This window comes from Dipodomys ordii, unplaced genomic scaffold, assembly GCF_000151885.1.
Source record: "Dipodomys ordii isolate 6190 unplaced genomic scaffold, Dord_2.0 Scaffold28, whole genome shotgun sequence".
Lineage (NCBI taxonomy): Eukaryota > Metazoa > Chordata > Mammalia > Rodentia > Heteromyidae > Dipodomys > Dipodomys ordii.
This window is the reverse complement of record NW_012267244.1, coordinates 2,924,173-2,949,351: the sequence shown is the minus strand read 5'-3', so window position 1 is coordinate 2,949,351 and position 25,179 is coordinate 2,924,173. Positions and strand designations below refer to the sequence as shown.

Here is a 25,179-nt window from a genome sequence, read left to right as displayed (position 1 = left end):
GATAAACTTACAGGAAAAATTTTTTGAATGAAAATATATTGGGAACATTCAGCATACAGCACATCTCTTCTTCATATCCAATTCATTATCTGTCTCATTTCATGTATGCATAATAGACTGATTATCTAATAAATAAGTATAAGATTAAATTTCAAAATTTGAAGATGCATAAAAATTTCCCAGTTATAGACATGGAAGAAATGGACATAAAACACCCTCAAACCATGTGTCAAATTCAAGTAATCTCTTAAGAAATACTCATTGAATGTAATAAAACTTCAAGAAAACTTGCTACAGTATAGCTAGATAAAAATGTCAAAAAGCTAAAATTATCTGTTACACTTAATTTGTATAATGTATGATGGTAAAACCTATGGCATAAAAATGTATCTATAGATACCTGAAATAGCATAGAATATTTACTGAAAAAAATTTTTGTTGAAGTAAAATGCTCAGAGGACTTTTCTATTTAACTTTTTGTTTTTCAGAATCCTTATTGTGGCTATGTCAGGACCTCAGTCTGAAGGGATAGGTTAGCAAGATTGCTGTCAGATAAATTTCAGGTAGACACACTGGGTATATGTGTCACTTATGTATTAAGCTTCTGTGATCTTTGGTTTCAATAAACAATCAAATGGAAAAATAGCTAAGTAATTTCAAAAGAAGAAGAAAAAAAGGTCAGTTAAGCAGTGCAATGAAGCCTGAACAGATCAGAAGCTCAAACCCCAGCTCAGTGGATGCTGATACTGGTTTGCATGAAGGAGTTATTTTGCTAAAAGGAAGTAAAACCGCTTCACACAACGTGTTGTCCTGTGATATGACAAGAACTAGGCTAGTGTGAGAAGCTGGAAATGCTTCATGGAGGCTATGAAAAGTTTCTTAAAAATATATTTTCTTCAGTAAACTCTGAGAAATTCCAAGAATCTATGTCTTTGTGCCTGGATTTCCAACAATAATTTGTGTGAACAGTAGGGAGGAAGATAGAAACAAACAGGCATACATAGGTTTTCATCCAATAAATACTTGAAAACAAAAAAAAAAACAAAAGAAGAAAAAAAGTTTTAAAAGGCATTCTGTTTCTCTCTCCTGAAATATTTCCTGCTCTTTGGAAATGATGCCATTTTAGAAGAATAGTTACAGATTTTAAAGTGCTCACACACTGTATATAAAATATTTTGAACCATGATGACACTTCTTAAATTCATATTTTTAGAGCTTCGAGTTATTTTTAAGAACAAATAAATTCAGCTTTTTTTTTACGAGTGAATTTCTGCTGTTTTTAGCATGCTAGGCCAGCTAGCATTTTGGAGCCGTATAATAACCATTTCTGTTTCCAGCCACCAAATTGTTATTCTTTTGGCATAATATAGATTCAGGAATGCAAGACTGGGGATCCTAAACCAGTGATATAGAAACCTATCATTTGGAAATCAATGATGAATACATGCGTGTGGTTTACTGCTAAGAAGAGCCTGCATTTAAGCCGGCTAGGAGACCACAACCTCCTCCTCACTCAGAATGCTGCGGCCTGTGTGGAGGCTGCTGTCCCAGCTTAAGATAAATTCACCAGAGAGCATGGCCAAATTTAAACTCAGGGGTCTTGGAGGTGGGAAACACCACCACCCAACAGCCTTCTAATATACAGATTCAGCCTTTCTTCATGCTACGTTTTAAAATTATCCTCCCCTTAGACAATTATCAATGTAGACGTGACTCTATGGCGATGTCACAGTCTCCCGGCCACTTAAAAGCACAAAAATTATAAAGCATGAGTGAATGTATTTCCTGATTATAGATTGTAAGAAAACGAGGCACAAACCAAACTTGAAGAGTCAATTGAAGCTTTTTAGAGTTTCATCTGATTAAAAAATATTGTTTCATATAAAACAATGTAAGTGCTCGTGATATTTCTTCTAGGCAGGATAACAGAATCTAATTTTATGGGTTATATGTTTGTCAACAATCATATGAAAATTAGTATGAATATTCAAGATTTCAAATACAGTGTGAGGGGAAATTAATTTTTTATATTTTTTATTGTAAAAATACTGTACGGAGGGGTTAGTTACATGAGCAAGATAATGAATACATTTCCTATCAAGCATTGTTGCCTCCTCCTTTGTTTTTCCCCTACCATCCCTTCCCTCCCACCTCCACAATTACACTCACCCCCTGCCTAAATTGTAAAGTTCGTTTTTCAACATAGTGTCGTGTGTTTCTCATTGTTACAGTGGGTCAAGCTGTATCCCTATTTAAGCATTTTTGCCCCTTCCCCTCCCTGAATCAGAAAAGTGTATATACAAGATGCCGGGCACTGACATCAATACAGTGAAAACAGGAGTGTGAGGAAAAATTATTTCTTTCCCGTTAACTTGCAAACATTTGCTGCTTTTTCTTCTTTTTCCCCTCTTTTTTTTTATTGACTCCTATTTTAAGAAGTTGTAAATTTAAAGAACATATTCCTGGCATCAGATGTTCTGAGGAAGGCATCTTGCCTTGCCTCGCAGAACCCGATAGAGCATGTAACTCTCTTTGAGTGTACGGCTCTAAAACTTTTTCTATGTGGATGTTTAGGCATTATGAATCTTGTCCTTTGTTTATTTTTTCTTTTCCAAGACTTCCAACTATAAACACAAACATGTAATGTGTGTGTGTGTGTGTGTGTGTGTGGGTATGCTTCAACCCTGGGGCTTGAACTCAGGGTGTGGGCACTGTCTTTGAACTTTTTCACAAATCTAGCTCTTTACCACTTGAGCAATAGCACTCAGTGGCCTGAGTTGCCGAGATTATAAGTGCGAGCCTCCATTACTGCTGAACAACTGAAGCTAGTCTTTATAAATTATGATGACTTTTTTCATCAGCAAAATCTTTTCTTTAATCCCCTACACTGCTTATGTTGACCATTTCCTCCTATTTTTCCATCTCCATAGCCAAAAAGACACCAAATCTTCCTGTCTCTATCACCACTGCTATGATTCTCCTGGAGATTTTTGTCTCTGATAACTACCATCTTTCAATATTACCTCACCTGGTCTTCTTGAGAGTAGTTACATCACTCTTCCTCAAGCCCTAAGGAGGACTCGAGCTTTTTGAAGACATATTCAAACTTTTGTGCATATGTGTGACACTAACCAACCTTCCAAGTGCAATCTTTCTAAATTGTCACTTCCAGAGGATTCTTTTTGTAATATGCTGTTTAACAACTGTTAACACAGTTGGGTCAATGCCCTGCTTGACTCTCAGAGTTGTCTATAGTTGACCTACTCTATCTAACTAACCTAATTTCCAATGCTATGGCCAGGCCTTTGGTTCTCTGAATACACCCGAGTCTTTGCTCTAACAGTTAACAACTGCCAGTGTTCACTTTCCTGTTTAATTCAAATTTGTCCTTTAAGGATCAGCCACAGTCCCAAAGCTTTCATGATGCCTTCAGATGACTTTAACCCGTCCTGAACTCACTCTCCTCTAAACCTCTGCTACAATTAGAGGCTGTGACACCGAACAACGACTTGTTCTTTAAACGTTTTTGAGTGCTTGAGAAACAGATATAAAACATGCTAGGAAATTAGGAATTATTCAGGAGTAGCACCGAAAGTTTAGTTACTGGAAAAGTATGAAGTGAGAACTGAAAATGTAATGAGTTGAACAACTGAACAATTTCAAGTCTTTCCTTATGTTATTTGAAAAAAAATTTTTCTGCTTTCAATAATGACTGTACATTGGTGGTCATGTGAACTATTGAGACAAACTGCTTACCAAGCAGGTAACATAAAAATCAGCTTTTTATGCAAGTGCCCACCCACTCCATTTGTTTATAGAGTGTTCAGTGAGCCTGTGTGCGCTTGTCATATCTATTAATCATTTTACAGCACATTACCTTAGCTACCTACAAGTGGGAGCATCGAATCAGGCAGAAATATTCCCTCATAAAAATGAAAACTTTAAGATGATACAGATTCTTCCACACTGACAAGATTTTAGGGTCACAGTTTGTGCCAAGATAATTCTCCACAACAGCATGATATCCTAGGAAGAGTAATGGTGGGAGGATGACAAGTGTGAATAGGGCCAGGCACCAGGGGCTCATGTCCATACATAAGAGGCTGAGACTGTTGGCAGTTTGATGCCAGCCCAGGAAGAAAAATTGTTCCTGAGACCTCCCTCGCTAGCTAATGGGAAGTTTAATATAAGTCAATTGCACCTAATCATATGACCAGGCAGGAAGTATGATTCCACTGGAAAAATACCCAGCAAAATCAGTGATGGAGGTGTGGCTTAGTGATGAGGAAGCTCGAGGCTCTGAGTTCAAAGTCAATACCTCTGAGAAAGAAAGAGAAAGAGATGTGTGTGTGTGTGTGTGTGTGTGTGTGTGTGTGTGTGTGTGTGTGTGCGTGTGGCTAGGTACCGGTGGCTCACATTGTTAACTCCAGCTACTTGAGAAATGGTTATTGGGAAGATCTCTGTCCGAAACCAGAGGGGACTAAATGTTCATAAAACCCTATCTTAACAGAAAAAGCTGGGTGTGGTGGAATGCAACTGTCATTCAAGCTACGAAAGGAAGCTGAGATAGGGTTGTGGTCCAAGGCTGTCTTGGCAAAAATAAGAACCTAATCTCGCAAATAACTGGGCAAAAGGGTTAGAGGTGTGCCTGAAGTAGTAGAGCACTTGCCTAGCAAGTTAGGCTACACCTGCTAAAGGACACATGTCGAGTGAGGTTGGAGTGGGCAGCAGGTATGGAAAGATTGACATGGCAGTCAGTTGTTGGGGACAAAGTAAACTAAAATGGGTAAATTTGGGTTCTACCTATGATGTCTCTAGTAAAATTCCTTTTATCCCATGGAGCTTTATTCTCATCAGTATAAACATTATTTTATTATGTGAGAGAAGGCTAAAAGTAGTGTGAATCAGAGATGCTCAAATAATCACCTGATTTCAACTTTGCCAACATGATCATACTGAATGATAATGAACAATATGAAAAAATAGAAAGGATGATATAGCATTATTTACTAATGATAGTCACAATACCAAGCATACATATTATCTGCCCCAAACTGTACCTCAAACCAAGTAACTGCTATGGAAGCATTTGGTATTAGACATAGATACAAAAGACCTTTGGTTCTCAGAAGAATAACTCTGAAGGATACTAAAAGTATCTGTGTCACCAATGAGAAAATATGAATATCAGAGTGGTCCTCTAACTCACTGTCAAAGAGACATCAGCTGGTAGATGCATAATGTAACCTCAAGTAATATGTTCATACCCTAAAGTACAATGCATTGCTACTCAAAATTGATCATATTCTGAGATTTGAAAGCCTTCTGAGTTTTGTTGCATTACATGACTACAAGGAAGATATGAAATTAATGATGGTTGAGACCAGGGAGGAGACAAAACTTCTGCTAAGGGTAGGTGATGCCAAAGTTTAAAGGACACTTTCCCCAGCCAACTTGGGAGTCTTTATTATTATTATTTGTACTATTCTTTTAGTTTTTTTTATTGTGAAAATACCATACAGAGGGGTTACAATTACATGTGCAAGGTAATAAGTACATTTCTTATCAAGCATTGTTGCTGCTTCCTTTATTTTTCCCCTACCATCCCTGCCCTCCCATCTCCATGACTATACTCCCCTCCCCCACCCCTCCACCCCTCCTGCCACAGTTGTAAAATTTGTCTTTCAACATAGCGTTTTGTACATCTCATTGTTGCTATGGGTCCACCTGTATCCCTATTTAAACAGTTTGTTTTTTCTCTCCCCCTCCCAAAATTATACCAACATCAAATACAGTAAGTAACTAGTATATGTCTGAATCAAGCAGAAAAGGTCAGATAAGATGATGTTAGGCAAAATGAACCGCACGATAAGGACACAAGTGGTTTTTTTCTTTCTTGCTATTGTTTCTACCATATTTATAAGGTGATGGTTTTGGTGCTTTGTATGTCCCTCCCCCATGGTATAATCCCTGTTTTCACTGTATTTGATGTTGGGAGTCTTAAACAGTAAGATGGAAGCTGAGGATGAAGTTCATGAAAGAGTGCTCGACTAGCATGAGGCCCTGGGTTCAATCAAAACAACACAAACAAAATGACACAAAACAACACAGTTTAGTCACACTGGAGCCGACTACTCTGAGCCTATAAAGACATACAGAACCGTGATGTGTGTATTGGACAAATATCTACAATAAGTGTCTTAAATAATTAGGAAATAATTTATGCATGTACCTGAAATGGAAAATGAAGTTTTTTTGGAACTGGTTTGAGAAAAGGTGAAGGAGTATGAAGGAGAGTGGCAGAAGCAATGAGTGTGATCAAGGGACATTTTGTGCAATGTCAAATAACCTCCCATACATCTAATTGATGCTAATAAAATATGGGAAATATGTAAATAAACAAATAAATAAATAGAAAACACTGGGGTTCACTACACTAAATTTCAGGGTGGCTATTTTTGGGGGATGGAGACACCCTGGGACTTGAACTTAAGAATTAGGGTGTTATCCCGTGAGTACTGTACCACGTGAGCTACAGCTTCACTCCCAGCTTTTTGGTGGTTAATTGGAGATGAGCACATGGACTTTCATACTCAGGCTGTCTTTGAACCCCAGTCCTCCAGATTTCAGCCTCCCAAGTGGTTAGGGTTATAGGTGTGAGCTACCAGCACCCAGCTACATCTACTTTTAAAAGAAGATGATATAAAATTTTAGTTAACAATCTTCTCATGACTATAAATGCAGAGAGACCACCTTCTATCATAATCACTTAATGATAAAAATGTTTAGTATTTTATGGTATACATTATGATTTTTTTTGGGGGGGTCTGTCATGGGGCTTGAACTCTGGGCCTGGGCACTGTCCCTGAGCTCTTCAGCTCAAGGTTAACGCTCTGCCACTTGAGCCACAGCACCACTTCCAGTTTTCTGGTGGTTTATTGGAGATAAGAGTCTCACAGACTTTCCTGCCTGGGCTGGCTTTCAGCTGTGATCCTCAGATCTCAGCCTCCTGAGTAGCTAGGATTACAGGTGTGAGCCACCAGCGCCCAGCTTACACTATGTTTTTATTTGAAAAACAGCCTCTAATAGACAGGTACAGGAAACTGCTTTGAGTAGTAATTTGTTAAGGGTATTTGGTTTGAGGGAGTTTACAGCAAAAAGCATTAAGATGAACGCACACTGTATCTTTCACTTATTGATTTCTTGCTTTTATTTCAGCAAATGTTTTTCCTACTAAGGTGTGTGTGTGTGTGTGTGTGTGTGTGTGTGTGTGTGTGTGTGTGTGTGTGTGTTGGTGCTGATGATTTAACTATATCACTGAGCTCACAGACCTCATTTTTTCTTTTTTCTTTTCTGTCAGTTGTGGGGCCTGAATTCTAGGTCTGGGCACTGTCCCTTAGCTATTCAGCTCAAGGCTAGTGCTTTATCACTTGAGCCAAGTGCCATATCAGGCTTTTTCTGCTTATGTGGTGCTCAGGAATCGAGCCCAGGGCCTCATGCATGCAAGGCAAGCACTATACTACTGAGCCACTTTCCCAGACCCCTCATTTTTCTTTTATTAGAATAATTTAAAAATAGTTTTAGTATTTGAATTGTTAAACATAAGATATTATATATAATAATGCTGCTATTTATCAATTAATTTAACATGTGACTTAAAGATTACAAGTAAGCTTCTAATAATGGGATGATATTTCGTGCCTCCAATGTTACACCTTTGCAAAGAAAATGACTTCAAATGGTGCAAGTTGCTTATAGACCCCCCAGTTTACTGAAAATGACATTCATAACTATTCTTTTGGTAGAAGGATGTGATCTCTAGACCACAGTCTGAGTGCCTGAAACCTTGTTAACAGTATTGAAAATTGTTACCCAACATTTATGAATCACAATCTCCTTCCTTTCCCTTCTTTTCCCTTCCCTTCCCTTCCCTTCCCTTCCCTTCCCTTCCCTTCCCTTTCTCTGGAAAAGGGAATCATTTTCATGAGGGTGGCTCTAAGAGAAAGGACAACCACAAAACATTGTAGGGGCGGTGGGGGGAGGGTCAGAAATTTTGGAATGATGAAAATTTCAATATGTGTAATAGAGAGTGGGGTAAATCAGATCTTTGATTCTTAGCCTATTAAAGACCTCCTGATTACAGAGTTCTTACATACAAAACCAGGTCTTCACTCTTCCTGGGGGTTTCTTAGGGGGAAAATATAATAGTGTATAATGAAGAAACTCCTGTGAAATGTCTCTAGTTTTTGTGGCATGTTCTTAGAAAAATACCCAAGACATGCCAAAGCCAAAACTATTCTTAGCTGTACCAGTCTGAGTACAGCAGACATTCTAGAAAGCCACTCAAGTTTTATATCTGACCATGTCCACTGATGACCCACAGGGCTTTATGAACTTCACATCTTGCCTTGTATGTTTCTTGGATTGTTTGTCAGTTATCTTTTGTGAAATTGACAGTCTATCTGGTGACTGGATATTGAACTTTGAACATATCGTACATGCTATGAGCTTTACATTACAAAGCAGAAGCAAATAATCTTTACCTTCCAAATATTGAAAACCAATACCAAACACTGATTTGTGTCTGTAACCTTCCTTCCCATTTGTCCTAGTGGTCAGTTGGCCAGGCATTATCACTCAATTTTTGATATTTATTTATCAACTGAAATTTAGGGGACTTCTGTGATGAGACTGAGATCACGCTGTCAGCAAGCAGGAGAGCTTTGACGTGAATATCAAATGCAGATTTCCACTGCATCATTACAGAAGGCAGATGTTTGAGATTTGGCAAGCTTCTCCATATTCCCCCCCACACCCAAAGTTTTCCATTTGTAAATAAAGAAGAAACGGGCAATCTGATATTTCCAGTGAACCAAGGCTCATTCTCTCTACTGATTTATTTAAGGGACAGTTTATAATTACACTTTTAAAAAGATATTGAACCGTACTATCTTAAAAAAACCCCACTTAACAGTGAATGATAGATTTATGACTCATTTAATTGTTCACTTCTTGCAATTTTGGGGCTGTCTCTTTGCTAAAAATGAGGGGGTGTCTTCATTATTGACACAATCGCTCATTCTTCCAGTCATTTTTATAAACAAAAATATTGAGACAGTATAAATTAGAGAGAATGTGACAGAAGAGAAAGAATAATTACTTGTGGTTTTAACATTTACACAACTGCTTCAAACACATCAGAAGTTCATAATGTTCAAAGTGAAATGTGTTGCACTGAGCTGAGCTGCTGTCACATTCTGCATTAGATTTATTAATGTAGTCGCTTCACTCCCCCTATCTATGAGCATGGGGGCCAAGTTGAACATCTCTGTGAACACTACTAAGTGTGCTCAATGTGCATTTAATAAATATTATTGGAACTGCATTAAACCACACTTTTTTCTGGTTTTAGCTAATATTTACTAAGGAGCATTTACTCTAAGGGCAAAACCATGTTAGATGCTTTACCTTATCTCATACAGTTTATTTTTGTATGAGACAGGGTCTTACAATATAACCTAGGTGAGCCAAGAACTCTCAATATGATAGTCTTAGCCTCCGGAGTGCTGGGCTAATAGACATGTATGACCAAACCCAGCATAATTAATGCCATTCTGTAATACTGTTGGCAAAGTAGATATCACAGACTTTGTGAGGACACTAGTGTCATTTGTGAAGTGGTTTATGTATTACATACATTCCTAGGTTACTCTATTCCTAGGTTACTGTGAATATTTACCAATGGAATATTTTCTCAAATCAAAGCTTGAGCAATTTTTTTCTCCACAGTTTTATAGTTTTCACCACATTACTTGGTATTAGTACTAAGTAAAGATTCCTTTCATTAGTTTATTGTAGCTAATGATCTTTTAAGTAGAGGCTGTATCATTACTATACTCGTTGACCTGAAATTTTACTGAAATACACTATGTAAGTCTAACTGCAAAATTTAAGTGAATGGCAAAAGATTATCTAAAAGTAGCAAATTATACTTTTGGCGGGCAGCCTTAAAGCCCCAAGTGAAAAAGTCCCTGGTAGGTAAAAAAATTGATTTTCAGAAGAGGGGCTTTTTAACCACATCCCTCCTTCAGCATCTGTTGGCTACTTAAACACATTTTCACATTACTAATGCTAATGAAAAAAGCTTTGGTCTCTGCATCATCTCTACATAAAATCAAATGGTGATGCCCAAAATAGGGAAGAGAGAATTCAATAGTATACCAGGAAAAAGAAAGGTTGCTACAAGAAAAAAGACAAATATTTTTTGCATGAAAGTAATATTTAGAGAGAAGAGAATTTTAATTTCTTAAATTTACCATTAAAAATGACCAGTGCTTTGCAAATCACTCACACTCTTCCAGTAGTAAATCAATGATGTATAAATGAAGAGGATAGTTTCACATGAGTTTGAGACTAGCCTGGGCACATAGAGAAATCCTGTCTCATGAAAAGAAAAATAAGCAGTTTAGAGATCAGAAATATGATAACCAAAGTACTATAGCTTGGAAGCTATAATTTGAATGCCTTCTGGAAATCAAACTCCTTACGTAAAACCTAAGGAAGTGAATGCAGATTTTTCAGAATTCTGAGTTATCTGTTACCTGATAGCATTTTTAATTTGTCTTCTCTGTGACCTGTCTTATCCACACTGGAATCAGCTCTAGAGAATAGGATCAAATGTATAACACTGCTTTATCTTTAACCAGTCTGGTCATGCAGATGGGAAGTGATCACTGACCCTACTGGTAGTGGCTATGTATCATTTGCTATAGATCATCCAATTACAGGACTGCGTAAATTTTTCTCCTTTAACAAATCTTGATAACCTTGGTTTAAGTTAAAAATACCATCATTACTTAATTTCATAGATCATAGGGATAAAGCCATGGTGTTGGATCTTTATGCTTTTGGTGAACATCCAGGGTAAAGCTGAGAATAAATTCAAAACAATACAAAGTAACAGAATAATACTTTTATAACAGAATCCAACTCAACCTGGATTTGCTTCATTTATTACTTAATATTGCTTAAAGTAATATAAGAATTATGTTTTCATGCTAATAATTAGTTTTCTTGTTTTAAAATAGTTACTAAATGACATTCTCTCTTTCTGAAATGTTTTTAGTAAACATCAAAACTGCTGAGTTGTTAAAGCAGATTTTTCTAGACAAATTTTACTATGATTTGAACTGAGGGCCTCCTCATACTTGCTCAGCTTTAGGGAGCCACAACTCCAGTCCTGCTTTTGGTTAGTTATTCAGGAAATAAAGTCTAGCAGACTTTTCTGCCTGGACTGGTCTTGAACCACAATCCTCTATAAATTTCATCCTCCAGAGAAGCTAGGATGATTGATGTGAGCCGTCAGCACCCATTTTTATGCATATTTTTAACCAGTGAGTGAGAAATGTAGAGAAGTATTTTGACTGATAAAGAAGTCATCCCTGACTGGGAGAATGCCTCAGTTGTAAAGCACTGTTCCACTGACTTCCACAGTATAATAAGTGAAACCATTCTTTCACTGCTGGAGTTACAAATAATACTGTAAATAAAGGCTTATGATGTTAGGTAGGTCTGTAGTGGCTTCTAAAGATAGTTGTGTCTTATTCTCCATGTAAGAACCAAGTAGAAAGGCACTAAATCATCAGAGAAGATCTTGCTAGATGGAGTCTTTGCAGGTCTACTTATTCGCCTCGCAATATTTATTCATGGCAACACACTGCCACCATCAAGTCTCCATGTAGTTAGCTGACATAAATTAGGCATTCCAGAAGTGACAATGCTTGACAACCAAATGCATAAAATAGTAAACAATTAACAATCAAATAAAGAAACAGCTGTTAGTTTCTTTTTATATAAAGTTATAGCTAATTTATAATAAGTGCCAATTAAAATTATCAACCAATATACATAAATATCTTGCTTTATTGTCAAATAGCTATTGTAGGTTATAAAAAGTCTCTTAATTTTTCAGGAATTCCTAAAGGCTTTGCTCTTTTTTTTCCATCGCCTCTCTCAACCATGAATCAGTAAATTCTTGGCAAACTGGTACTTTTTACTCCATCAAAGGTAATCAAAATGAAATCAGAGGGAATTAATAGGATCGTGCATAATAAATACAAATGGTTATTTCCACTAAATGTAATGATTACAAAATCTCAACTGAACTTAAACTTATGGTCATCAGTAACCACTCAGATTAGCATGTTAAAAGCATTTGTATATAGGGATATGACCAAATATAATTTCAACGGTAGTAGCTCTTTATTTCAGTAACTAAGGAAAAGATTAAAAGAATAACAGAAACTGTTACATATACTAATGTATCATAATGAGTAACTGTACATAACTCTTATTCCAAGAGTGCAATCTCATCCTGTTATCTTGTTAAATTTTACTTTCTCTCTCTTTTCCTTCCTTCCTACTTCTCTCTCTCCCCCTATCTGTCTCTTTTACTCTCTCTGTTTTCTGTGGTATTGGGGTTTAAACTCTATGATCTTATTTGGCTTGCTTGCTCTGTTGATACTCCAACTTTTAAACCACACCTGTCCTGCTTTTTGCTGATTATTTTGGGGATGGAATGTACAGTCCTTTTCTGTTTGTGCTGGCTTTGAACCATGATCCTCCAGGTTGCGGCCTTCTGAATAACTAGCATTACAGGCATGGCCACCAGTGCCATGCTTGTTGCCTCTTTCTTATGATTGGCCATCATGTTTGAAATTATTTTTCCCGGGCTGGGAAGGTGGCTCAGTGGTAGAGCGCTTGCCTTGTATGCCTGAGACCCTGAGTTCGATTCCTCAGCACCACATAAGCAAAAAGAAAAAATCCATAAGTGTCACTGTGGCTCAAGTGGTAGAGCACTAGCCTTGAGCTGAAGAGCTGAGGGACAGCGCCCAGGCCCAGACCAGACCCCCCCCAAAAAAAAAAAAAGAGAGAAATTTTTTTCCCTAGAGTGGTAATTAGGAAAGAAGTTCATTGTTTTTTGTATTTTTTTTTTTTTTTTTGGCGGTCGTGGGCCTTGAACTCTGGGTCTGGGCGCTGTCCCTCAGCTCTTCAGCTCAAGGCGAGTGCTCTACCACTTGAGCTACAGCACCACTTCCCGTTTTCTGGTGGTTTAATGGAGATAGGAGTCTCACGGTCTCTCCTGCCCAGGCTGGCTTTGAACCGCAATCCTCAGATCTCAGCCTCCTGAGTAGCTAGGATTACAGGCGTGAGCCTCCAGCGCCTGGCTGAGGTTCATTGTTTTAAGAGGCAATTTGTGATTGTCTGAGGTACCAACCCATATATTAAATTTTTTTATTGTAAAGATACTGTACAGAGGGGTTATAGTTACATTAGTGAGATAATGAGTACAATTCCTAATGAACATTGTTACCTCTCCTTTGTTTTTCCCCTACCATCCCTTCCCTCCCCACGTCCCTAAATCCTCCCTCCTCCCCAAGTTGTAAAGTTAGTTTTCAACACAGTGTCTTACATATCTCATTGTTACAATGGATCAACCTCTATCATTGTTTCAACATTTTGTAATTTCCCTTCCCCTCCCCAAATCAGAAAAATGTATATAAGATGCAGGGCACCGGAATAAAATACAGTGACAAGAAGGGTTATATTATGGGGGAAGAACATACAAAAGAAACAAAAATATCACACAGTACATTAAAAACAACAGCAACAAAAAATAGAATGGAAGAAAGACAGCCTCTTCAGTAAATGGTAGGGGCAAATTGGTTAAATACCTGTAGAAAACTAAAGCTAGATCCTTATATATCAACCTGCACCAGAATCAACTCCAAATGGATCAAAGACCACGAAGTCAAAGCAGACACCCTGAAAAAATTACAGGAAAGAGTAGGAGAAAGTCTAGGGCTTCTTGGTGCAGGCCAAAACTTTCTTAATAGTGATCCAGAAACATAACAAATCAAAAAAATGTTGGAAAAATGGGATTGCATGAAACTGCAGAGCTTCTTCATGGCAAAGGACATAGCTAGCAAGATCAATAGAAAGCCCAAGGACTGGGAGAAGATCTTCACTAGCCAAACAACAGAAAAGTGTCTCATATCTAAAATATACCTGGAACTCAAAAAATTAAATCCCCCAACAACAAATCCTCAAAGAAACAACTGCTTGATTAATAAATCGGCTAAAGACTTAATGAGAGACTTCTCTGAAGAGGAAATAAGAATGGCCAATAGACACATGAAGAAATGCTCAACTTTTCTGGCCATAAAAGAAATGCAAATCAAGACAACATTGAGATACCACCTCACCCAGTTAGAATGTTTATAATCAAGAAATCTAACAACAACAGATGCTGGAGGGATGTGGCCAGAAGGGAACCATACATTGTTGGAGAGAATGTGAACTTGTTCAACCACTTTGGAAAGCAGTGTGGGGGTTCCTGAAAAGACTCCACATAGAGTTCCCCTATGACCCAGCAATCCCACTTTTGGGCACTTACCCAAATGATCACAAACAAGGCCACACGAAAGCTATCAGCACAACTATGTTTATCGCATTATTTACCATAGCTAAGATATGGAACCAATCCAGATGCCCCTCAATAGATGAATGGATCAAGAAAATGTGATATATATATATATATATATATATATATATATATATATAGTAGAATTCTATGCCTCTATCAGGAAGAATGACACCACCCCATTTGTTAGGAAATGGAAAGACTTGGAAAAAATTATATTAATTGAAGTAAGCCAGACCCAAAGAAATATAGGTCCCATGGTTTCCCTTATTTGCAATAACTAATATATGTCTAGATAACCCCACCAGACAAAGAAAAAAGGTCAAAAGCTATGCACATATGACCATATAAGATGGTGCTAAGAGAAATGAACCCCAAGATAGAGACACAAGAGTTTACCTTTGTTGCTGTTGTTTTTAATGTACTTATAATGTACTATGTGATTTCTTTTGTTTCTTTCCTATGTTCTTCCCCCTTGGTATAACCCCTGCTTTCACTGTATTTGATTCTGTTATTCTGCATCTTGTATATACATTTTTTCTAGTTTGGGGAGGGGAAGCGAAATAACAAAATGTTGAAACAAGGATACAGGCTGACCCATTGTAACAATGAGATATACAAGACACTATGTTAAAAACAAACTCTACAACTTTGGAGGGGAGAGGGAGGAGTTGGCGGGGTGGGGAGGGAAGGGATGGTAAGGGAAAAGCAAGTGAGGGGGTAACAATGCTCAAGAGGAAATTGCCTTACTGTTTTTTTTGTATTTGTTTTTCTGCTTATGTGGTACTGAGGAATCGAACCCAGGGCCTCATGCATGCAAGGCAAGTACTCTACCACTGAGCCACCTTCCCAGCCCCAGGAAATTGCCTTACTAATGTAACTGTACCCCTCTGTACAATATTTTTACAATAATAAACATAAAAAACAACAGAGACAAAGAAAAAAACCTCTTGTGTTCCTATCTTGGGTTCATTTCACTTAGCATTATTGTATATGGTCATATATACATCATGTTTTTTTAAGTTAGCTTTTTTCAAATATTTTTATTGTAAAAAATAGTGTAGAGGGTTTATAGTTACATGAGTAGGGTAATGAATACATTTCTTATTGAGCACTGTTACCTCCTCCTTTGTTTTTCTCCTACCACCCCAACTCTCCCTACCTCCTCTCTTCCTCCTCCCCACCCCCACCCCATACCTAGCTTTTGACCTTTTTTTGCTGGTAAAGTTATCCTAGATATATACTAGTTATTGCAAATAAGGAAAACCTTGGGACCTATGTTTCTTTGGTTCTGGCTTACTTTACTTAATATGATTTTTTCCAAGTCTTTCCCTTTCCTTACAAATAGGGTGATGTCATTCTTTCTGATGAAAGCATAGAATTCACACACACACACACACACACACACACACACGTATGTATCACATTTTCTTGATACATTCATCTACTGAGGGGCATCTGGATTGGTTCCATATCTTAGCTATGGTGAATAATGCTGCGATAAACTATAGTTGTACTAGTAGCTTTAGTATGGCCTTGTTTGTGATCATTTGGGTAAATGTCCAAAGGTGGGATTTCTAGGTTGTATGGGAGCTCTATGTGTAATCTTTAAAATTTTTTTTATTGTGAAAATACTGTACAGAGGGGTTACAATTACATGGGCAAGATAATGAGTACATTTCTTATCAAGCATTGTAGCCTCCTCCTTTGTTTCCCCTTCCCATCCCTTCCCATCCTCTCCCCGCCCCCCCAATCCTCCCCGCTCCCCCCCTCCCGCCCCCCCAAAGTTGTAAAGTTCGCTTTGGACATAATGACTTGTACATCTCATTGTTGCAATGGGTCCACCTGTATCCCTATTTAAATGTTTTGTTTTTCCCCTTCCCCTCCACAAATTATACTGACATGAAATACAGTGAAAGCAGGGGTTATACTGTGGGGGAGGGACATACAAAGCAACAAAGAAATAATCTTACAAATGCGTTAGAAACAATCGCATGAAAGAAAAAAAGACATTTGAATACATATCTTAGGGTTCATTTCCCTAACATCACATTATCTGACCTTTTCTGCTTCACTCATACATATACTAGATATTGCAAATAAGGGAAACCATGGGACCTATGTTTCTTTGGGCTTGGCTTACTTCACTTAATATAATTTTTTCCAAGCCTTTCCATTTCCTAGCAAATGGGACAATGTCATTCTTTCTGATGGAGGCATAGAATTCCATTGTGTATATATACCACATTTTCTTGATCCATTCATCTACTGAGGGGCATCTGGGTTGGTTCCATATCTTAGCTATAGTAAATAGTGTTGCAATAAACATAGTCGTGCTGGTAGCTTTAGGGTGGTCTTGTTTGTAAACTTTTGGGTAAATGCCCAAAAATGGGATTGCTGGGTCATTGGGGAGCTCTATGTGGAGTCTTTTGAGGAACCTCTATACTACTTTCCAAAGTGGTTGAGCAAGTTTACACTCCCAACAACAATGTAGCTGACCAACCCATATTTTACATTCTTATGGTAGAAAATTTAGTAATATCTCATTTTATTGGCCAGTGGCACCCAATCATTTGATCAAAACAATGAAATATTAGCTGTGTACAGTATTAGAATAAATGACATACCAAGATAGGTATTCTAATATTACACATTTTAAAAATTATTTTCTTATGTTACATAGACACTATTAAACTTTATGTCCAGAAGACGCAGCTAAAAATCATTTACTGAATATTTATTGTATGCATTGTTTTATCTGTTGAGCAAAACAGTTTGCTCCCAGAATGCTGACTGCCCAGGTAGAATGTGTCCAGAGACTGAAATTATTGTGGAAGAAGGTAAGTAATGTCAGTACAGTTCCCACAGTAGCAAAGAAAATAGGTCCAGAACTCCTCTGCAAGAATCAGGAAAGTGTTTCCTGAATGGCTGAACTGAATTCTCAGCAATGATGAAAGAGCAAAGTAGCACAAACCAGGAGAGGCATTAAGTGTTCGGAATGGATAGGTAAGGGCTAGAGACATTGACAGTGTCAGTAGCAGCACAAGGTAGCATTTAGGACCACAAAGGCTAGAGCTGACAATTATCCAATCTCCCCTGCCTCAGTTTACCCATCTACAGAAATGGCATCATGGGAACATCTACTTTATGACACTGCTTCAAGAATGAATGAGTTACTTTGTTTGAGCAATTTCAATGTTTGCTATTAGTAGAGTTGGAGCACAGGTCTCTGAATGGCAGACAAGAATCTAAGATTGAGGAGTAGGAATAGATCAGAGATAAGAGGTTCATGGTTAATCCCAAAGAGCAAGAAGGAAATATAAAAAGGTTTCAGTGTTTAATTCTACTATCCCTCTCAATTCCTTGATTTACAATTAGGTCACTGAGGCTTTGAGAAGATCAAGCTGTCACAGGGAGACAAGAATGGAATGCAAAGGTACACAGGCAGATGAATAGGAGGCCCTGGAAATCATTCTGGAACATTGCTCTAAACCTCACCAGGTCAAAGGAATGAGGATGGAGAGGGAGGGATAGATTTAATATAATATACAAATCCATAATTTTCTCAAATTCATATAAAAGAAACGTCAAACAAAAAAGTCAAATAATAAACCCACAGTTGGTGGCTCACACCTGTAATCCCAGCTTACTTAAGGGATTGAGATCTGAGAATCACAGTTCAAAGCCAGCGCAGGCAGAAAAGTCCCTATGACTCTTCCAATTAGCCATCAAAATGCTGGAATTGGAGCTGTAACACTTATTGACGAGATGAGGGAGAAGAATGGTACAGGGATTGGGTGGGAAAGTTGCTATGCTTTCCAATCAAACTGAGCTTAAAAAAGAAATTCTTAGCTTTTTGGCCTTTTCATATTTATTAGGCACACAGTAAATGTTCAGTTAACTTCTTTCCCTTATAAGACTACTTTCTTTATATAAGTTGATATGACTTGCTTTAGAAAAAGAAACCACAAAGACTAAAACACATTTAATGTGATTATGCAGTGTCTTGTTATTGGGCCCTACAGTCTTTAAAGCTAAAACACTGAACTTCAATGATAATACTCAAAATTTCGAAGGTATCTTTTGGCTTTAGCTTTCTCCTTTGAAAATGCAGAGACATCCTGGCTGGCTTTGTTTCCCCCTGGTATTATGTGATTCTCTGACATCAGCACAAATATATTTGACTTTGACATATGATACTGGCTGGATAAGTTTATGGGAGGGACATGACAGCTAAGATGGAGGCTAAGAGGAATCTGTAACAGGTGCTCCTTGGAACCAGAGTTAGAAAGGGCTTCTTCCTCTATTTTTAAACACTGTGTAAGAGGTGTTTACATAACAATGTAGAATTCAGGAAGAAGATGCATTCATGTTATAGGATATCATTAAGTTATAACACTTGCTATCACCAATTTCGAGGGTTTTATGCCTAGGGCAGAGATCCTGGAGTAAGATGCATTTGTTAAATATCTAAGATATTTTTTAAAAATTGAAAACGCTGTAGTGTGTATGTGGCAGACTTTCCCACATCCTTACCCTTTTTCAACTTAGCAATCTGTCAGGGAATTGACAATGACAGCAGAATTAAACACCAAACACTTTTCATTTTCTGTACAGGATTTTAAAACATCCTCGCCATTGTCCAATAGCAAGGTACTTCTTCCATCAAAGTTGAGTAGCCAATGTTTCCCTCTATACTTTTTTTTTTTTAGAAGTTTTAACAACTTTCATTTCAACTGTGAAGTATTTGTATAATGGTAAGCAAACTGGTACTGTGGGATAGTAGATAAAACCTCAGAACATCTATTTTCCTTCTTTTATGTTTTGGTCTTTGTGACTATGTAATTATTAGTCTTTACCATTGTCTTTATACATAGTCTTTGGCAATGACTTGAATTCAGGAAATATTGGTTTGTATTTTTTCTCTAATTTTGAGGCTACAAACCACCAAGTAATTTTGGAGGGAGGTAGGGTAAGTAAATACTTCATCTCAGCATCCAGTAAGATACTACTATTGAGTTAATTCGCTAATTTTATTACTTAATTTTCAAGGGAGGTACAAAGTAGCAGGCTAATGGGACCCACCCTGTTTATTTATGGTGCTGTAACATAGTTTTTCTTCATCACTTACTTCACAGTAGTGAAGAGCCAATATCCACAAGTGAGAAACACTAACCCCAAATAGATACATTTATAAAAATGTTTTTGTATGCTAATTTTCCTTATCTCTTTTCTTATAAATAGCAGGTTATTATATTTGACCCTGGCAAAATGTTTTAATTAGGCTGCCCATGGATATTTCAGTAAAGTTGAATTTTTCTGACATTTCAAACATAACCTTGTATGCTTGCCTCCTACTATTTTAAATATATAGTGTGTTCCAGCTGCAGAAATTACCATGGTTACTTGTTATACTAGTAGTGAACTACAGTTGGCATTTAAAAGTACTGTGCTATCTTGCTACTGCATTGAAAATGACACCAGTATCTCAATAATTGTAATATTAAGAGTTAATATAAAAACCTGGGGAAATATGATGAGACAATTGTCCATTGTGCAAGATGTTCTTAAGAGCTGAAATGCATTTAACAGTCTACTGGGGGATATATTATATTGGTGTTCTCTGAAAGCTCATTTTCATGGCAAATGTGGGTTTATATTGCTAGTACTATTGAATGGTTATAGGATTATACTCTCTGTTTCTTTGTGTACTTTCTCTTGGAAATGTATAGAGCATTAGTATTTCTTTAGATAGAAAATGATTCACATTTAATAAGAAATGATTAACAGAGAACACACAACATCTGGTTTGCTAAATGTACTCTATGTCTAGGGTAAGTTTCTGTGGTTGAGTTAATTGGATCAGAGTATTCAATTCTCTGCAAACCAGCCAAAGTTTTATTAAGGAAGGTCTCAGTTAATAGTTTTCTTCTAAGTTACTATTTAACCACACACTCCTGCTTCTAAAAGAGCTTTAGGAATTCTTGGGGTCATTTTCGCATGCCTCTCATAGACCTTGCAACCTTACTCGACTCAGAAGACTTCCTGGAAATCATCTAGTAGAACTCAGGACAATGACCCATGCTGCAGTACAGATGTCTCTGCTTACCTGCACTGGTGCCTGCACCGGATGTGAGGTCTCCACCCATCAGACCACCTGTTGATAAAAGAGGAAAATCAAAAAGGAGAAAGGCTAAAGGCCCACGGAACAAAATGCTTTACCTTTAGCAACTCGGTATTTGTCCTCTCTGGAGAGTCATAAACTTGTAAAGTACTACCTAAGTCAGATGGCTGACATTTGTTTTACTGTGACATGCTGTGCTCAAATGTTAAAAATAAATTCAATCACTGACATTTTGCAGAATCTTTTTTTTCCCCTAGGGAAGATTACATTTTAAAACTCAGTCTTTGAATAGTCTCTATATTTCTACTATTTCTAGTGTAAGCTGAGGCTTCATATAAAGAAAAAAGGGAAAAAGAAAAAGAATTTTAAGACTAAAGCTCTATCTGCTCAGAAGACTACATATTGAAGTCTAGGTCTTTCTAAACATATATAATCAATTTTGTAATTGATGCTAGAATTGTCTAGAATTCTGATTTCATAAATTTACCCACACTTTCAACATGAATTGTACTGACACAATGCATTATGTTAAAATTATATTTTCTTGTAAAAATGTTTTTCAGAGAGGTTACAGTTACATCAGTAAGGTAACGAGTACATTTCTTATTGGGCATTGTTACCCCTCCTTTGTTTTTCTCTCCACAATGAGTTTTGACTGCTATAAATTTAGAAACATGTATTTATTCATTGTTAAATTAAGAAACAACATTGACAATGTTTATTTATGAGAAATGGGGTCTTTCAATAAGATGCTGAATATGATAATTATTTCTAGATTTTAAGAAATAGGACAGGAAAAATAGTAAGACTATCATCTTCATTTTCTAATTGCTTCTAAGTGATATTTTATTATTATTACTTGGCTCAGGTTTTGGAGTTAGGAAATAGCCATTACATTTTACAAACAATGTTTATTATTTCCCATTGAATACTGCTTTGAAAACAAAGTATCAAATTTTAAAAATGAGCTTGAGTTTGTGAAACAAGAAACTGAAATGTTTTAGAACATGATTTCAAAGAACTGTATATGATTACTGAAAATTGATATGAAAAACTTAAAATATTAAAGACATAGAGAATTATACAATGAAGTCCTTCATATGTATTCCCCAGACTCAAGACTTATTAAATCTTGTAAAAGAAAAAAACTCTTCCATAAATAAGCTGCTTTTACTGCAGTTAAATATGCTTAAGATCTATTAAAAATTTCCAGAGGAGTGTTTTCTTAAAAATAAGACACAAATATATGATGGTTTGCTACATGTGGTTTAGAAATACAATTATTTTTTATGTTACTTGTAGAAAAATGAAGGAATGGCTTAGTGATGTGAATTATTTCCCACTGTCAACTTGGAAATAAAGAATCCCTTCAAGATTCTTTAAATCCAGTGCAGAACAACATACTGAACTTAGCTTCATGTGAGTACTAAGAATGGCCAAGCCTTTTCCTTAGCACTCATTTCATTTCTCTAGGACAATGCAAGTTTAAGAATCTTGGAATTGTAGAGACAAATTATGGTAAATGCATGCGAGTCTGTGATTTGATCTTAACTCCACTTCTAACTCAGCTCTGTTTTTGTTCCTTACTTCTTAGAAATCATGCCATCCTATCTCATTTCCTTTCCACCTTAAATCCTTTGCAGGATGAGTTATTGTGTAAGTAAATGAAAATTAACCATAATAGTAGATAACTAAATGGGACAATTGCTATCAGATAACACAGGGGAAGGTTTCACAGAAGTAGTGAGAAGGAAAATGACATTTTAAGTGGGAGATGGGGGATCAGAACAGAAAATATGTAGACATGATATTTGACATCTCATCTGAGAAAGCAGGTGATTAAAATATAGCCACTTGAGAAGATAGGTGATCGCCTGAGTAGAAACATTGCAGATTATAAAATGCTTTGAGAGGTACGCTAAAGGACCTAGGCTTTATCGTTTAGAAGACATACTAGGGGACAGAAATTAAGCAATGAAAGAATAGAAAATGAGTGACTGAGATGTATCTCACAGATAAAAGCCTTCGACTTTGGCAAAATGTTTTCTTCCAATGATTTGTTAACCATCATGTTCTTCTGAGACATACCTGTGTTACCTGCACTTGGAGGTCGATGTGTCACACCTGGAGACATACTATTCCTTTGCAGAGAAGGGTGGGCCAGTGGCAAAAGGTTGGGGTTTCCCAGCGAGCTGACAGGGTTGCTGTAAACCAAACTGTTGTGGCTGGACACTGGGATAGAAACTGGCATCTCAAAATTGGGAGGTGGAACAGCCTGTAGGGAGAGAGAAAAAAGAGAAATCCTCAAAATGGAGGTTAAGAGAACAATGGCAGATGTTCTCAAGTCCAGATAGCATTTGCTTTTCCAAGCATTCCAAATTCTGCATGGTGTGTAGAAGAAGATCATTAAGAAGTGCTTTTGAGATGGGAAATCATAAATTGATTTCGTTAATGTGCTTCAAACTCTTTGCAACTATGAGAAAAGGTTTCACTTTTGTTTAAAACAAAGCCCCATTTCATTAGACTCCATTGTCTCTGAATTCCATTCTATCAAGTAATTGTTCATTTGTGATACTTGAATCTTATGCCAGGAATGACTGCAAGATCAAAGGTACATGATTATGATAACTTCACAGAGAAAAAGGGGGATTAAAATGCAAACCAGAGCCTTGGGTTTAATTGCTTATTGAAGCATATTTATGCAGAAATTTAATGATATAAAATCATCTCCAAGCATGTGAATAGCACATACAGTTTAATTATTATTTTTAAAAGTCTGTCTTTTAAAAGTAACTCTAAAGATAATAGGCATTTTAAGATACAGGTTTCAACAGAGCAAGTATCATTCAATAACTCTTATTTAAAATGATAGCTCAGAAAATATATAATGCTTCACATTTTGGTATATATGCACTACCTCTGCCACATGGCGAGATCCTGAGCAAGTTAGCAAATGTTTAGTGAACTGAAGCAGTGTGCATGTCTAATTAGAGCAATTCAGGACCCAGTGCTTGACTTTTGGGTATTATTTTGGCAATCGAAGTAAAATTATGTTTCTGTTTCTGTTTGCACTAACTAATTTCAGTTATAAACATTTTTTTCCTTTTTTTCAGCATTGTAAATGAAATCACTGTTTGAATACATCAACAGAAGACTACTGGTATCAGAGCTTATCACATTCTTAAAGTTGTATATTCATATATAGACAAACACAGATTGAAACAAGCCCTCAGAGGTGTGTGTGTGTGTGTGTGTGTGTGTGTGTGTGTGTGTGTGTGTGTATGTTTATTTTTGCTAGTTTGTTCTCTAGGGCTAACACCAACTACTCATTCCTGGCTGGATGGCTGGCCTGCATCACCCTACTTGCAGTCTCTCTGTGATTATGATTGTGAGACGGTGAGACTGCTTTGTTAATGCTTTTCTCTCACAGTCTTCATCTCCTATTTCTTCCTATTTCCTGTTCTTGGATATATAAATATTGAAAAGAGTAAATACTTCATAGTTTTTCCTTTTATATGCCTTTGATTCTTCATTGTTTTCAAGGCAAATAGAAAAATGCTCAAGTGATAATTTAATTCAAACATAGTCTTTTAGGTCATTCATTTGTTCTAAGTGTGGTAACAGAAAATACACATGGCATAGTCGAACTCAAATATCTGATAAGTAATCAAAGACTGGATACATGACCAAATATCTAGAGCTTTTTTTTTTCTTTTTTCTTTTTCTTTTTTTGCCAGTCCTGGGGCTTGAACTCAGGGTCTGAGCACTGTCACTAAGTGTCTATGTGCTCCAGGCCAGTGCACTATCACTTGAGCCACAGCACTACTTCCAGCTTTTTCTGAGTAGTTTATTAGAGATAAGAGTCTCACAGACTTTTCTGCCAGGGTTGGCTTCAAACCGCGATCCTTAGATTTCAGACTTCTGAGTAGCTAGGACTACAGGTGTGAGCCACTGACACCTGGCTTCAAGAGCCTTTTAAAAACAACAGTATGTATTAGTGTGTATTGCAATGACTATAGAGTGAATAAAATATTGTATCCATTCACTAATGGTCCAAGAAAGCCAAAGGCTGGTGATACACACCTATAACCTTAGGTATTTGGGAAGTGAAAGTTAGATAATGGTCTGGGCAAAAAATTAACAAGACACCATCTCAACAAATAAGCCCAGTATGTTGGTGGACATCTGAATCTCGGCTAGCTACCTATGAGGCACAGGTAGAAGGCTCATGATGGTCTGAGGCTGGAACCAGTCACAAACGTGAGATGCTAACAAGAACAACTAGAGCAAAAATGTACTGGGCCTTTTTAACTCTCTCCCAGTGTACATGGTCCTTTTTTATAAACCCTTTTGAGTCTGCCAATCGTATCATGATGTAAAGTTAGGCCACACCATTACCTCTCTAGACCCAGAGCTGTGGTACTCTACAGAGGTGGGAGTATTCGGGGTAGTCTTCTCAGTGTCTTTGAGCGTCACAATGCTGGTGGGGTGTATTGAACCCTGTGAGCCTTTCATCATGCTCAGAATAAAAGGAGCTTCTACCAAGTCCAGCTTTGACCAACTCCTATTATCT

The 25,179-nt window shown here is 37.1% G+C and overlaps 1 protein-coding gene across 7 annotated transcripts in view; it reads right to left on the bottom strand.

Moving 5' to 3' along the window:
• The window catches only part of Mef2c (myocyte enhancer factor 2C), a 160,394-nt gene that overhangs the window by 15,789 nt on the left and 119,426 nt on the right, over nt 1-25,179 (bottom strand). For all 7 annotated transcript variants that reach the window (XM_013015873.1, XM_013015878.1, XM_013015880.1 and 4 more), the window contains 2 exons: nt 22,695-22,881; nt 20,592-20,639 (listed from right to left, as the gene is read on the bottom strand). In XM_013015873.1, coding sequence (XP_012871327.1) covers nt 20,592-20,639; nt 22,695-22,881 — 235 coding nt within the window. The remainder of the gene's footprint in view (nt 1-20,591; nt 20,640-22,694; nt 22,882-25,179) is intronic.